Source organism: Sabethes cyaneus, chromosome 2 (assembly GCF_943734655.1).
Source record: "Sabethes cyaneus chromosome 2, idSabCyanKW18_F2, whole genome shotgun sequence".
In the NCBI taxonomy this organism is placed as follows: domain Eukaryota; kingdom Metazoa; phylum Arthropoda; class Insecta; order Diptera; family Culicidae; genus Sabethes; species Sabethes cyaneus.
In genome coordinates, this window is record NC_071354.1 from 186,638,025 (window position 1) to 186,652,304 (window position 14,280).

Consider the following 14,280-nt stretch of genomic DNA (forward strand, 5'->3'; position numbering starts at 1 on the left):
ATGGAAAGCATATTTCTTAGAAATACAGTGTAACTTTAAACATTTTTAAATACCATGTAAAGACTACGTGCTAAAAAGCACGCATTGAAAAACCATGCATGCTTGGAACAATTACAATGTAAGCAAGCAAAGGGCCTGGGCCTGGCATTGGCTTCAACACGAAGTCCTGAACTGCTGACCCAAGCTCGAGCAAACTTGTCCCGCGAAAGCAGAACAAGGTCGAATACTCCCCGAGTAGCGTATACAAAATAACGAAATCCTCAGTACCCACCGGTTGGCGCGGCGAGGTGGCAACTGGGAGGAGATGCAATCAGACAGACGTCTAGCCAGACCAGCAGCGCAAACAGAGATGAACAATCGCACCGCCGCACGTCGTACGAATGACCTTGAATTGCGTAAGAGCGTGAAGAGCTGAAAAAGCAAACTCCGCGAATCGCGATCCATGAATGAAGCAATCGTATACGCATATACACCTCACCGTTCGATCCGTAGCTGATCATGCGTAGTGCAGGATGAAATGAGTGCCATAGCCAGGTCGTTGTTCGTACTTTTCGCATAATTAATTGAGCGGCAGTCATTCGAAAAGTTGAGTCTACTAAACCGCCAGGAAAATTATTATTGATTGGTACAGACAGAGGGACGTTCTGTGAAGTTAATGTATGTACATATATTTTCGCGATTTTACTTGGATTTATAGTTGACAGCGTCGGTCAACGACAATATTGATTTTGTCAGCTGCATATAATATTCAAATATAAAAATTCTTCCCAAGTATAATGTTTTATGAAACGTAAAACCGTTAAATTAAGTTAATGACTTAACAACACTACTTTTTCCGCATACTGGAAAAAGATGAGACTAAAAGAGTACGGTTAATTCAATATGGGAAAGGAAAACATATCACGTTTTATATAATTGTTAGCCATTTTATTCGAAACAAAAAAAGATATAAAGTCGCCAAAAATAAATTTCTAACATGAAAGCATTTTCAATTAACATTATATGTTTGAATTTCATACCTGGAAATCCCCATAAGCATTGTAAACTAAACTTCGAATTTTGACGTATCCGGCAGATCGCGAAATGATATTGCAATTTTTTATTTTGCTCAATCATCACCGACTTTTTTTTATTTGTTTGCTGCGTGACGAAAAAGAAACCAACCAAATGATCTATTCACTTGAAATTTGATTGCGCTAGTCTGCAGACTTTAGGGGCCAACTATTATTGTCTCAATGTAAATCAAAGCGTATCGTCACTCTATGGTATTGGTATTGCCTGCCAGCTGTGAATTGGACGAAATTCGCTGGATGTCAATGCGATCATCGTCCATGTATCAATCGTGTTGTTTTCACATTTGTTTCCCTCTAATAAACTAGCATCTTCTGTTTCAAGCTGTCACTTGTACCGTTTATGCTCTTGCATCTTGCTGGAAACTTACTGCTTTAATGGGAAAGAAAAGAAACACAAGAAGATATTGCTGGTTGAATGAAAAACTATACTTTTAAAAAGTACACAATCGCTCATAAAAGTGCATTCTAAGCTTGAATTGTTTCAGTGCCTTCGACACATTGCTTGGGATATGTACAGCAAAAAATGCACTGAAGATTGAGAAACTATTCAATCTAAAATAACACTTTTATCAGCGATTGTGCACTTTTGAGCGCAAATTTTATTTTGCAATCAGCAATATTTTGGAAGAAATTTTCAATAGAATGTTTTGGCAATATTATATCAACGTTTTTTAAATTTCACTGGAAAATTAACGATATGATGCATAAAATGTGTTGCGATGAAAATTTAGTCAATCAAGAATGTTATTAAGGTATTAAAATTAATAGGACACCACACGAACCGTTGCTTTTCAACAGATGGCGCTTTCCTAGGGGTAGTAAAATCAAAATTTCTCACTTATCTATGTTTACCTACCTAAAAAACAACCACCATTCACATTTTATTTGTGGTACAGTTACTCTGTTATGCTTAATTTTTACAACTTGTGCCTATTTTTGATGAAAAACATACTTTTTCTATACCTCTCCATAGCATCTTACTACCATTCTTCCGTGAGCCCGGAAAAGTGATTTGGATACCGTCCGAGAGCCGGGAGCTGAATATGTTTGCGACATTTCAATTCGAAGAAATTAAATTTCGCAACATGAACGCGATAAATAGAAACAATGTTTACCAACTATTTATTGGTTCAGATGTCAAACGTTATATTGCGATTAGCGGTACACACAAATAAAACTGAGATGCATGGGAGAGTACTGTTGCTGCGCTGAGTAAATTTATTGTCGCGCAAAATTGAGCCGTATCCAACATGTACAATATGCGTTACAAAACATATTGTGCTAAGTTGACAATTGACCAAATCTGAATTGCGGCTCTTTGGTTTATACTCTACCATCAAATATACTGTACAGCCTCGTCCATTTGCCTTACTGTCTTCCCGTTTTCACCAGTATATTGGATTTTCTCTGCTTGACGATGTCCACAGAACAGAAGTGGAAGTTAAAATTCAAACACGTACATGCAATTTTTCAATACAGAAACTTCTGAATCTTGCGTTGAAGAAAAAACTTTTTCCACGGAAACACATGAATGCGTTAGCAGCATATAGCAGCGAAAGAGAGCGAGCGCTCTGCTTACATTGCTTTTATTTCTTTCTATGCGAAAACCTATCAGAAGAAGGACGTTGTCCTTTCGACATTTCTGGAGAATTTGTCGGCATGAGAAAATCTGATTCGTAATGGCACGGGCCGCCACAAAACACGCATAGTACTGCCGTACGAAATCTATAACAAGACCTGGGAGAGCACCTTGTAGGCTGCGTTGATCAGCGGAATGCCGCTATAATTGAAGTAGGGTAAGACTGTCCAGAACGCACCGGGGGGGTAAAATGACCCATGCTATTAATTGCTTAAAAACGCGGAAACTATTTGGTAAAATTATGAATGCGCATTTTATTTTGGTGTAAAACTCGCTAATTCATAATTGTGTAGAATGTAAAAGCATCAAACATAGCCACATCCAATAAAATCAAGCGATTATCCGCGATCTCATTCCACATGTAAGAAATCACGGTTTTCTCTTAAGGCGGAATCGAAAGTGGCTAACGTTATTGTGTTAGTGCGACAAACACTGTACTGTACATCTCATGTGTTCGTTAAAAACCTAAACGTTTATTTGAATATTACATTAGTACTGGTAATATATGTCAAATAGCGGAGCTTGCAAACATAAACAGCTGATCCGCAGCCAACCGCACTGACTACAAACATCCCGAAAAAGGGTTTGTTTTCTTTATCAAGACCTTCCGATTCAATCAAAATTAACAGCAGCAACTGAATAATGCGGAGGATCACTAGGATGTTTAATTAATCCGCTTGCATCGGATTGCGTTTTTGATTCCTGCTTTTGCGTTTTGTTTGTTTACTTCACTCTAAGCTCATTGATGCGGCGAAAGTTGAAAGCTCTTTAAAAGCTCATTGATGTGACGAAAGTTTGATACTGTGTTGCTGCTTTTTCGGAAATCGCTAGTTCAACGAAATATGTGCGCAACCAAATATCTATTAACTAATTCCAAATTATACATTGGTCGCTTTTATGAACACGTAACGATCGATATGATCAGTAAAATTTATTTTCCATTAGAAATTATGTTTTGCTGAGCGTTTATTGACACATAGCAGATCGATAAATTGAACTACAAGTTTTAGGAAATTATAACAGCACTGGAAGCACTGATTACGTGGCGAAAGCGTGCTCTGCCAATACAAATGCATTTTTAAGGCGCAAAACAATATATGCTTCGAATGGTAGCCATTTATCCAGCCATCTTTGAGCCACTTTCGGTTTCCCCTTAAGCTTTTACCACTAGTCGGTATGCAAATTTCATAATAAATACAGTCTATCTAATTGATATACTGTCATACACGATGATTCATCACAAAAATGGCATTAACTATGCATATTTTTTACATATATTGCAAAAAACTTCAAAATACAAAACAGGGGTAGAATGCATCACAGCGGGATCGAACAGCTGAAGACCAGCTTTATTGACAAATGTGGGAAAATCAGACCTCGGGAAGAATCGCCGTTATCGTTCGTGGCGATGTGCAGGCTATGCACAGTGAAAGCAGTTTTTTTTTATTAAAACCACTTACTATGCCGATAGATTAGGGTAAATGATTTTGAAATGGACCTAGTCGAATTCTGATCTTGAATGGACCTATTTTTAAATAAGAATTTTAGGATATAATTATCAAGTCTTTGTACTGTATTTAGCTTTTATGTTTATCTTTAATCATTTCTGAACGTAAATATACTAAAATTAAATTAAAATTATAGCCAAAACCACTTTATTGCCGATTATTTAAAAGTAGCTGTTTTTCAGCGTTTTGGCAGTCACCATAGAGTATTTTCAAACTGTTACTACCCGGAACCCTTCTGGTTTAAAATAAAACAATACTCTTAGAATGATGCTAAAATATGTGTAATTTCAATTTAGGTATTTAAAAGTTCAGTAAAACCAGTAAAATCTTCAAATTCCTTAAAAATGTTAACTCCCTTTTTTGATCTTGAATGGACCTAGTATTGATTTTAGAATGGACCTAGTTTTGCGCTCCGAGACATCACTGGCGGTAGCTATCATTGCCTACCACTAACGAACACGCCGTTGTATATTCCATAAAACTGCTTGTTGTCACTATGGTATCTCCGTTTATAATTAATCTATAAGCACGGGATATTGAAAGTAGGCTTGATTTATAGCCTAAATGAAAACTTAATTATATTGATAAAACTAACTATCACTCATCCTTTTTCGTAGTTGCTTCATAGTGTTTGTACATTGTAGCCTCTAGTTTTGAAACTAAAAAGTCTTCCTAATTAGCTAACATATGTCATTTTATGCTTAAAACAATATAAACTTAATTTATTCTCAGTATTGTACAAAAATTTTAACCATCATTGATTAAAAGATAAGATGGATCGAAAGATAAGAGGGATACTAACTGCCTTTTCTGTTAAGGGGGCATAGTACCTTTTCAATTTTTTAAAACTTAATTTTTTTATTGATTATTTCGAAAGATTACCATATTTTGATTTTGACCATATGTGTTTGAAGTCGTTTGCATGAATTCCAAATATTGACAAAGTTACAGCTATTTGTATCGCGCATGTCTGGAGCGATTAAACAACGAGTAAAAACTTCAACGTCGTTTTTCTCGAAACCAGGTTTTGAAAGTCGGTACCATAAATATCTCAAGAACGGCTCAAGCAATTCTTATGATTCTTTTTTTGTTTGAAAGCCAACAAAATTATCTAGTGTTTGACCCATCCTTTTCTTGATATTGTAATTTTTGAATTTTTTAGAAATGTTTAAAGTCAATTTTTTCGCTTAAAAACCATACTTTTATTTTTCAATATCCGCCATTTTGTTATGTGTTCGAATTCTAAAAAAGGATGGATCAAACACGAGATAATTTAATGTTCTTTCATGTCGTTTAGGAAACTCTAATATTGGAACTTCGAATTGAGTTACGAAGCTAATATTCCAAACTCTATTTTAAGTGGTTATCCCTGCTTAACTATCTACAGGCAACATCGTAAAAATGGTTGGAATCAAAATTTTTTTCATGGACAAATAACGTCCTGTATTTTTCATATAAATACAGCAAAAAGTTTTGCTGTAAGTTTAAGTTTTGACAAAACTCAGATGAGAAATAGTTTAAACACGTTAATCAAGCACATACCAAAGCTTCAAAACACCTTTAGCGCGCTGACCGAAAACCCTAAGGCCAATAAAATTCAACCGGATCCTGTAGTCACAAAATCAGACTCGTCTGAGTAAAAAGAAGCAGCCACTTCTGATGGTTAAGAACGCCAACTTCCTCACCCTCGTGAAACTTTGTGATGCCCAATCGCCCTACAAAATTACCCGGTTTTGCAATAAAATCATCTGTGCGTCAATGGAAGATTTAGAAATTAGGTAAAGGCCTGGATAATGATATGGTGCAAAAAATATAAAATGTGGATTAATATCTGGACCATTTTCGAACTGGATATGCCTAAAAAAATAATATTGTATTTGATAATTTTCTAGTTTAGTTAAAATAATTATGAGGCTCAGAATAAAGTAAAATTAGGCCATTACAAATATTTTATAAAGTTTTTGTCCTTCCTGTATTGGGCCTCTAAAGGGGGGGGGGGGGACAAAGTGAATTTTGTAATCGAGCAAAAAACATGGGTTTGAAACATTTTTATTTAAAGTTTAAGCGTGAAAACCAAATCTGTTCTTGCTTCTAATATATACGTTATTATTTTCCATGCAAAAATGTACGAAAAGAAGACAAAAACGAGAGAATTTTTTTTGGACGATTTTCGGAAACTCCGAATTCGAATTTCCATTTCTGTTTCGTGATAGAAGTGTTAAGTACACTCATTTTTCGAGTTTTTCAGGCTGTAGAGCCCACGGACAATTGATTTTATACTCATATCCTCCGAATTTTTTTAGCCCCCCGATTTTTCACGCCAATTTTCAAAGGGGGGGGGGGGTGACAAAAACTTAAAAAATATTTTGCAAAGGCCTTATATACCGCCGATAAGCAAGCAGGTTGACTTCACATCACCTTTTGGTCGATTGACAGATAGATTAAAAATCAGTTTAGTAAAATATTCAAAATCATGCAACCCGACTAACGTTGTACTACGTCATCCGTGGTCGTATCTTATACACAACCCTTCTGATTTTTTTCTTGGGAGATGTAAAGTTTTCTTTAAGCACCTCTCCCCTCTGACTTGTGACAAAATTAATACCTCCTTGTCCACCGAAATTTAGTGACCCTGAGATCTAAAATATTCATTTTTGAAACTTCCTATTTTCTATCTGGTACAGTTCTTCATCGACTATCATTTAAAATTAAAACCTAGTATACCTTTAAACCTAGTAGAATTACCAAGTCCGATTTTTTCAAGCACCATTTACAGTATGATTTCGAATTTGACAACAAATGCGTGTCGCCTGTCGCCAAAATTGAAACCGTGGCAAAATCTAGACCATTTTTCAACTGAAAAAATTGCATATAAATGTGTCAAAAATTGAATAATTACCACTAATTAACTAATTTTTCACGATAGCAACGATTTTATATTCAAAATGTTCGACAGGGGCTGTCGCAAACCTTTAGATGCTTTGCAGTAAGACGTAGTCCTACGTCAGTAAAAGTCTGACCTTTCGAAATATGTAGTCACTAAATAAAAACTCGAACCCCACTGTACTTGATAAACTACGTTTAATACAAGTTATATTACATATTTTTAATGAATGGTTTAAATTTTTGAAACTAATAGGCGACATAATTTTTTTATGACGTGGAAATCGTTTCAACCATATCTGAACAACAGGTAATAATAAATTCCCAATATACAAATGTCACACACAGATACATACACAACGCATATCAAGTCACTGAAACATTGTTCAATTGTTGGGCTGACATAAAAACAAGACCCTCGGTGACTGTGACTGATTTCAAATTTTTCAACCGACTTTCATACCTTTCTAACAGAGTATAAGAAAGGTAAAAGCTGTTCAATCTTGTGTCCTATTAATAAATAACAATAGTATAGTTGTACTATTAAAAAAAATTCTTTGTTATTATTTTGTTCATTTACATGGAAGAAACTATGACAATCCTAATTTAGGTCCATTTCAAAATCAAAAATAGGTCCAATTCAAGATCATGTTGGGTCCATTCAAGATCAAAAAAGGCTTTGGCAAAAAACGATATATTTAATAAAAGTTTCATCAATTATACATTTTTAAAGTACTGATAATGTAGAAAAAAGGTGGCACTTTCCAACAAATAGTAACATCACCACATATTATTTATAAATGACGAGTAAATTGAGCAGGAGTGCGAGTGGTGGTGTTAAAAAGCGCTAAATAGGTCCATTCAAGATCAATTACCCTAATATAAAATAGATTCCTATAGCCATCTGCGTGAAATTTCTTACAAAAACTGTTTTTGCATAGCAACTCTGCATCCAATTATTGCACACCAAAATAACCAAATCTTATTGTGCACTTCACGCCCAATTTTTGCACAACTTTTGCTTTGACTATTCCTCATTATTACATTGGCATTATTGTCAAGTTGTTGTACTTGTGGACAAAACCACTTACATATACATACTTTAGGATTACCTAGAATTCATTATGGACCAGGAAACCTCGCAATAAACGGTGAAAAACGGAAAAAATTGCGTAACGGAAAACCACGGCTCCCACCGGTTGCGTTGATAAACAAAAAGGAACACCGCAAAAAAATTAACTGTCAAATGCGCGTTGCAGAAAAACAGGGGTTAGGACAAGAAAAACAGATGTGCAATAGAATTGGAAGGAGTATCGTACGTTGTTCCAATTATTGAACTAACGAAATTATCGACAATTTGAGTTATAAAGACCCAATTTTATTCACTCATTGAATATAGTAAGTTTCTGTCTATGCCACGAAACCCATAGAACATGTTTAAATGCATCTATCAGTTTTGTGGCTCGAGCAGCACGTTATTTGCATCTAACGTTTGGTAAAAGCTTATTTTGTAAATCAACTTTCCTTATAATTTTGTCCAGAAAAAATTTATTATTACGCTTAAAAATCACGTGGATTTACAGGAAAAAATCATAACATTCAATGGATAATGAAATTGTATAGCCGATGTTGTTGTTAAATTACATTCAACATAAAAAACTGTCGAGAAACTGTGCAAACACCAAGAAGGTTGCAATAATTGGGTGGTGTGCAATAATTGGCAAATTACCCCATTTAAATAAGGTTCAACTAAGGACGATTCATCAATGTTCAGTACTCCGGGAAAAAATATGGAGAAAAGATTAGCAATATCCGTTGCATTTTCAGTAGACTGATCGTTGTAGTGTGCAGATTGTGGCACATCATCCGTATTTTTAAAGTGTTTCACATAGGACCAAAACGATTATGGCTTTTATTTATCAAATTTGTTGATTATTTTCGGTGAAATAATCAACAAGTATGATAAATAATTAATTTACGACGATAAAACCCCATAAAAGATTAATGGTTTTGTTGCGGATCATTTGGAGTATGGCGGATATATGCTTGAAAAACTTATCATTCGAAGAAAGTGGTATTCGAATCTCTCCGGCTTTCCGCAGGGCAGCAATTTAGGACCGTTGCTCTTCAGGCTGTCAATTAACGACGTATCACTCCTGCTTCCAGATGATTGCAGCATGCTTTTTGCAAACTATTTAAGCAGTCATAATACGCAAATCGCCGGCTTAATAGTGAAGAAGATTCGAAACAGGAGCCGTATTTGTTCGGAGAATTTTGTCCGGCGACATCGATCATTTTGTACCAGCTTTACTTGTATGCACTGGAGAAATCATTAAGGCCTACGAATTTGCTATTTTTACCGCAGCGGAATGCTGCAAAATGACAACATAACATAACATGTCTACATAACAGCATTGATGTTTAGAGAACGACCTTGTGGATAATCTAATGATTTTTTATTTGTTTCATGTTATATGTATTACATTTATCGTTGAGTTTGTGGTCTTAACGACGTCAGATAATTTTAACAGAAACAAATAAAATAAATATCCTGATGTTTGAGTTACATTCTCTGCTGGTAGAATAAGTGTTTTGCATTTCGCAGCTTCTTCTCGAGTTTTCCCTCTATCAGACAGACAAACTGCCAAAGCGTCATCTTCTTCGTCGCCATCTGCTGTCTCTTCTCTGTTACCAATCCCACTGATTAAAGTCGCAGTTAGTCGCTATAAAATTTCGTTTGCCTATTTAATCAAAGTACCTCTGAGTAACCTCTGACACGAGGTCTTCAAGTATTGGAACTTTTGCGTTTAATTGTTTGAAAATGGTTAAAAAATAAAAATTACACGTTTAATACCTCGAAATCGTGGACCCCTCGTTCGCCAAGGGGCCTAACAGTTTAAAAAAAGTTTAATTTCAAGCAAACCTTGAGATCTATATCATGTGATATTTCATAAATTTGCCATGAAACAACTAACAAATGGCCCGGTTCTGTAAAGAAGAAGAACAGGACTTTCAAGTGGAGTAAAAATTCTTTTGACGGCCATCTTGGATTTGGATTTTATCATAAAATCGCCGTTTTCACAATAAGCCCCCAACCGATTTTCCTTTTAGGACCTCCACTGGAAAGCTGAAAAAATACTACAGTAAGCAGCATTCCTAAAATTAGGTGTGCAATGGCATTAACTGAATAAAACGACCAGTTATTTGTAGCAAGGTTCACAATTTTCATATAATTATTGTGATATTTCCAAAATTTGCTATGAAACAAACTACAAACGACACGGTTTTGTAAAGAGGAGAGATAGGGTTTATAAACGAAGTGAAAAAAATGGGCGGCCATCTTGGATTTGGCCGCCATGTTGGATTTTATCAAAAAATCGCCATTTTCGCCATGATCCCCCCAACCGATTTTAATTTCAAGACCACCATCGGGAAGCTGAGAAAAAATCCAATATTGCGACCAAATCCAAGATGACTGCCAAAAATTTTTTACTCCATTTGAAAGCTATGTTCTTCGTCTTTACAGAACCGGGACATTTGCTAGTTGTTTCATGACAAATTTATGAAATATTACATGACATAGATCGCAAGGTTTGCTCAAAATGCAACTTTTTTTAAACTGTTAGGCCCCTTGGCGAACGACGGGTCCACTATTTCGAGGTATTTAACGCTGTGTCTACCTGCCTCGTCCAATGATTTCAATTTGTAGCTAGTACCTTAGTACTGCAGAGCTAAATAAGTTAGAGAATTTTCAATGCTCAGTTCTATTTCGCATGACCTTTCAAATCAATTGGATTTTTTTGAATAGTTTTTTTGAATTGACAAATCTCTTTGGCATTAATAGCAACCTGTCTTTTTACGAGTTTTCCAACCTTAGCTCTTTTCCAGTGTCAAGGCACATATTTTTAAAATGAAGTTCGAGAGAAGAAAAATACCAAAAAATACCGTACTACTCTACGATTTTGTACTGAAAATCGTATATATGCCAGTCATTATCATTATATATGACAAAAAATCAACTTGATACCACGTTATCCAGCTTTAGTTACGATTTCGAATTTGTTAGGAGATATTTACGATAGATTTCGTACATATATTTACGAGTTGGTGCTAACTGGGCAATTCTGTACTGGAAGTCGTAGGTCAATCACTTGCTATCGTCAAATACGACAAAATATAAACTTGTGTGTACTTCCTTAGGCTATATTTACGATACTGAATTTAAAAAAAGTCAATAACGATAATTTTCGTACATTGATATACGAGTTGGTGTTTGCTGGGCCAGCAATAACCCGCCCAGTTCAATTTCAAAAGATGACTTTCATCTGATGAAAATCCAATATACACGTGTTGATTAGCTGGTAAATTGTTTGGACAGTCAAAGACTTTTATTCCATTCAATAAGTGCATCGCTAATTTATGGCAGTTTCAACAATTGAATTCAATTTACCTCTAAATTTCTCTTCTGAATCACTATACATTGGTTAGTGTTTGTTCGAAGGAAGGTGGTTTTGAGTTGCAGTGCAATTTGCTTTACGACATGCATAAAACGTGCATTGTTGCAATACATTCCGTCAACTGCCGTCATTTGGTAATACCGGTTAAAGTACGAAACTAAAGTAGGTCACTCTAGCGAGTTTGCTAGCTTGAATTCTAGCCGCGTTGTGAAATGAAACACATAATTACTTTTCCCCAACGCATAGTTGAATTATTCAGCTCAGTTCAGCATACAGGGTGCGTAATTACGGTTACCATTTCCCTTGCCAACACCCATGTGAACCGGCTCTTTGGCATAGGTTAACTCTCTGGGCTTTCAATCTACTATCAGATAATTAGAAATAATCAGGCAAATCGATCGTATATCGAACAGTTGAATCAGACAAGCCTTCCGAATAGAATTTGAAATTGATGATGAGGTAAAGGAACTAAGATGGAAAATGGATGGAGAATTGAAACAATTTTAAATTCACTGTACGTTTACGCCGGTTATGAAAAATGTCACTCGTTCCATAATCCACTGCGATAAACCGGCCGAAACCATTTATGTACCCTTCAACTAACTGAGCCACACGTCGCATTCTTTTGCCGTAGATCTTTGCATCGGTGATTAAGCTCCGTGGTCTCGACACATTGATTTCCCAATGCGTGCTGATAGGCGGTGATGTCATGGAACCGGATTTGGCCATCTCGGAAGCGGACCGGCAGCTGATAATAGACAACGTGTCGATTATCTACCATTGTGCCGCGACGATCCGCTTCGACGAAGCACTCAAGAAAGCGGTTCTCCTCAACACCCGTGGAACGAAACTGATGGTCGAACTGGCGAAGCAATGTAAAAAGCTAGAGGTAAGCAAGCGTCCTTGGTTTCACGAGCGCGCCTTGTTCTGTGCTGCATGTGAAATTATTGTCCGTCTATTTTTTTGGGTGTGCTTTTCAGATGTTCGGTTATGTTTCCACCTCCTACTGCCACCTGAACGAGAAACTGCTGATGGAAAAGCCCTACTCTCCACCGGCAGATCCACATAAGGTGATCAAAGCTATCGAATGGCTCGAGGATGAGGTGGTCGATGGAATGACCCGAAAGTAAATACTGTTTGCTGCATATAATTAATGCATTTTATAACAAACATTAATTTTTCAGAATTCTCGGAGAATGCCCTAATACCTATGCCTACACCAAAGCCCTTGCCGAGGCCCTCGTGGTCGAATCGATGAAGGACATCCCAGCGGTTATCTTCCGACCGTCGATAGTGGTACCCACCTGGAGGGAACCGCTGCCCGGTTGGACGGACAACATCAACGGACCGGTCGGCTTGCTGATCGGTGCCGGCAAGGGCGTCATCCGGTCGATGTACTGCAACTCCACTGGCTACGGGGACTACCTACCGGTTGACTTTGGCGTGAGCGCAATTCTCGTATGCACGTGGAATTACGTCGGTAGAAAGTAAGTAGTCGTTTTCACTTTCAGCCTACACATGCGAAGGCATCTATTTACGGTCGGTGCTAAGCCACCGGCACCGAGGGATGAAAATTTAATATAATTAACGCTTATTACCTTACACGTCTCCCCCGGCAGGGATTATACACGAAACATTTATCATTTAGTGAGCTCAGCCGAGATGAAGGTATCGTGGGAAGGCATCATAGAGATTGGCAAATCTATTACGGCCAAAAAGGTACCGCTGAATGGCGTCTTCTGGTACCCGGGAGGAACGATGAAAAAATACCGATGGCAGCACAATCTGTCCGCATTTCTGTTCCACTGGATTCCGGCGGTGCTAATCGACTGCCTGCTGTACGTGCTCGGATACAAACCGGTGTAAGTGTTAGCTCGAAGGATGCACCTTGCGTAGAGGGTGTCCTTTCCTCATTAATTTTACATGGAAATCTAGAGGTAATCTTTCCAAACTCAAAGTAAGGCACACCAGAACATAATTTGCTGGGAATATCCACCGCTAATGAGTGCTCTGAAGCCACAATGCTCTGGTATGAATAGGTGAAAAACTATCGTTGCAATTTTCGTTCCAGACTTTGCCGTGTACATCGGCGGATCGCCAAGGGATTTGAAGTTTTTGAATACTACGCCAACAATCAGTGGGACTTTGACAATTCCAACATATTGTTCCTGAGGACGAAAATCAACGAAGAGGAAAAAGTGAAATTCAAAATTGATGCCGGAGGTAATGCCGTTGCTGTTGGGAAGTTTTCTGGCCACATTCTGCATTTAAAAGTTGAATTTATTTCGTAGGTGTTGTTATCGAGGATTATTTCGAGGACTGCATCTGGGGTGCGAGGAGATTTATTCTAAAGGAAACAGACGACACGTTACCTGCCGCAAGAAGGCACATGAAAATGTAACTAAAATTTAATTATGATAGGAGACGTTTGACTCGAAGCGTTCGTTTTTCTTTTCAGCATGTGGTGTGTGGACAAAATTTGCAAAACCCTGATAGTTGGTGCCTTTTTGTATTACGTCGGAATGTGGATCTACAACTGCATCTTTCAATGACACCCAGTGAAGCGTACCATTATCACGGGAAATTCTTTTTTTTTTGTTTAGAGTTTGTTAGACTTAATCTAATCTCTGTTGCATAACTTGGCATGTATATATAATAAGTTAATTTTCCTCGTCGTAGTTACATTTTTTGTACCGGTTCGCAATCCATTTCATTTGGTT

The 14,280-nt window shown here is 37.0% G+C and overlaps 1 protein-coding gene across 1 annotated transcript in view; it reads left to right on the plus strand.

Moving 5' to 3' along the window:
- The window catches only part of LOC128736447 (putative fatty acyl-CoA reductase CG5065), a 44,579-nt gene extending 30,467 nt beyond the window's left edge, over window positions 1–14,112 (plus strand). The window contains exons 4-10 of the mRNA XM_053830932.1: window positions 12,195–12,449; window positions 12,541–12,686; window positions 12,745–13,047; window positions 13,180–13,422; window positions 13,632–13,783; window positions 13,852–13,957; window positions 14,019–14,112. Of these exons, the coding sequence (XP_053686907.1) occupies window positions 12,195–12,449; window positions 12,541–12,686; window positions 12,745–13,047; window positions 13,180–13,422; window positions 13,632–13,783; window positions 13,852–13,957; window positions 14,019–14,112 (1,299 nt within the window). The remainder of the gene's footprint in view (window positions 1–12,194; window positions 12,450–12,540; window positions 12,687–12,744; window positions 13,048–13,179; window positions 13,423–13,631; window positions 13,784–13,851; window positions 13,958–14,018) is intronic.
- The last annotated feature ends 168 nt before the right edge of the window (window positions 14,113–14,280 follow it).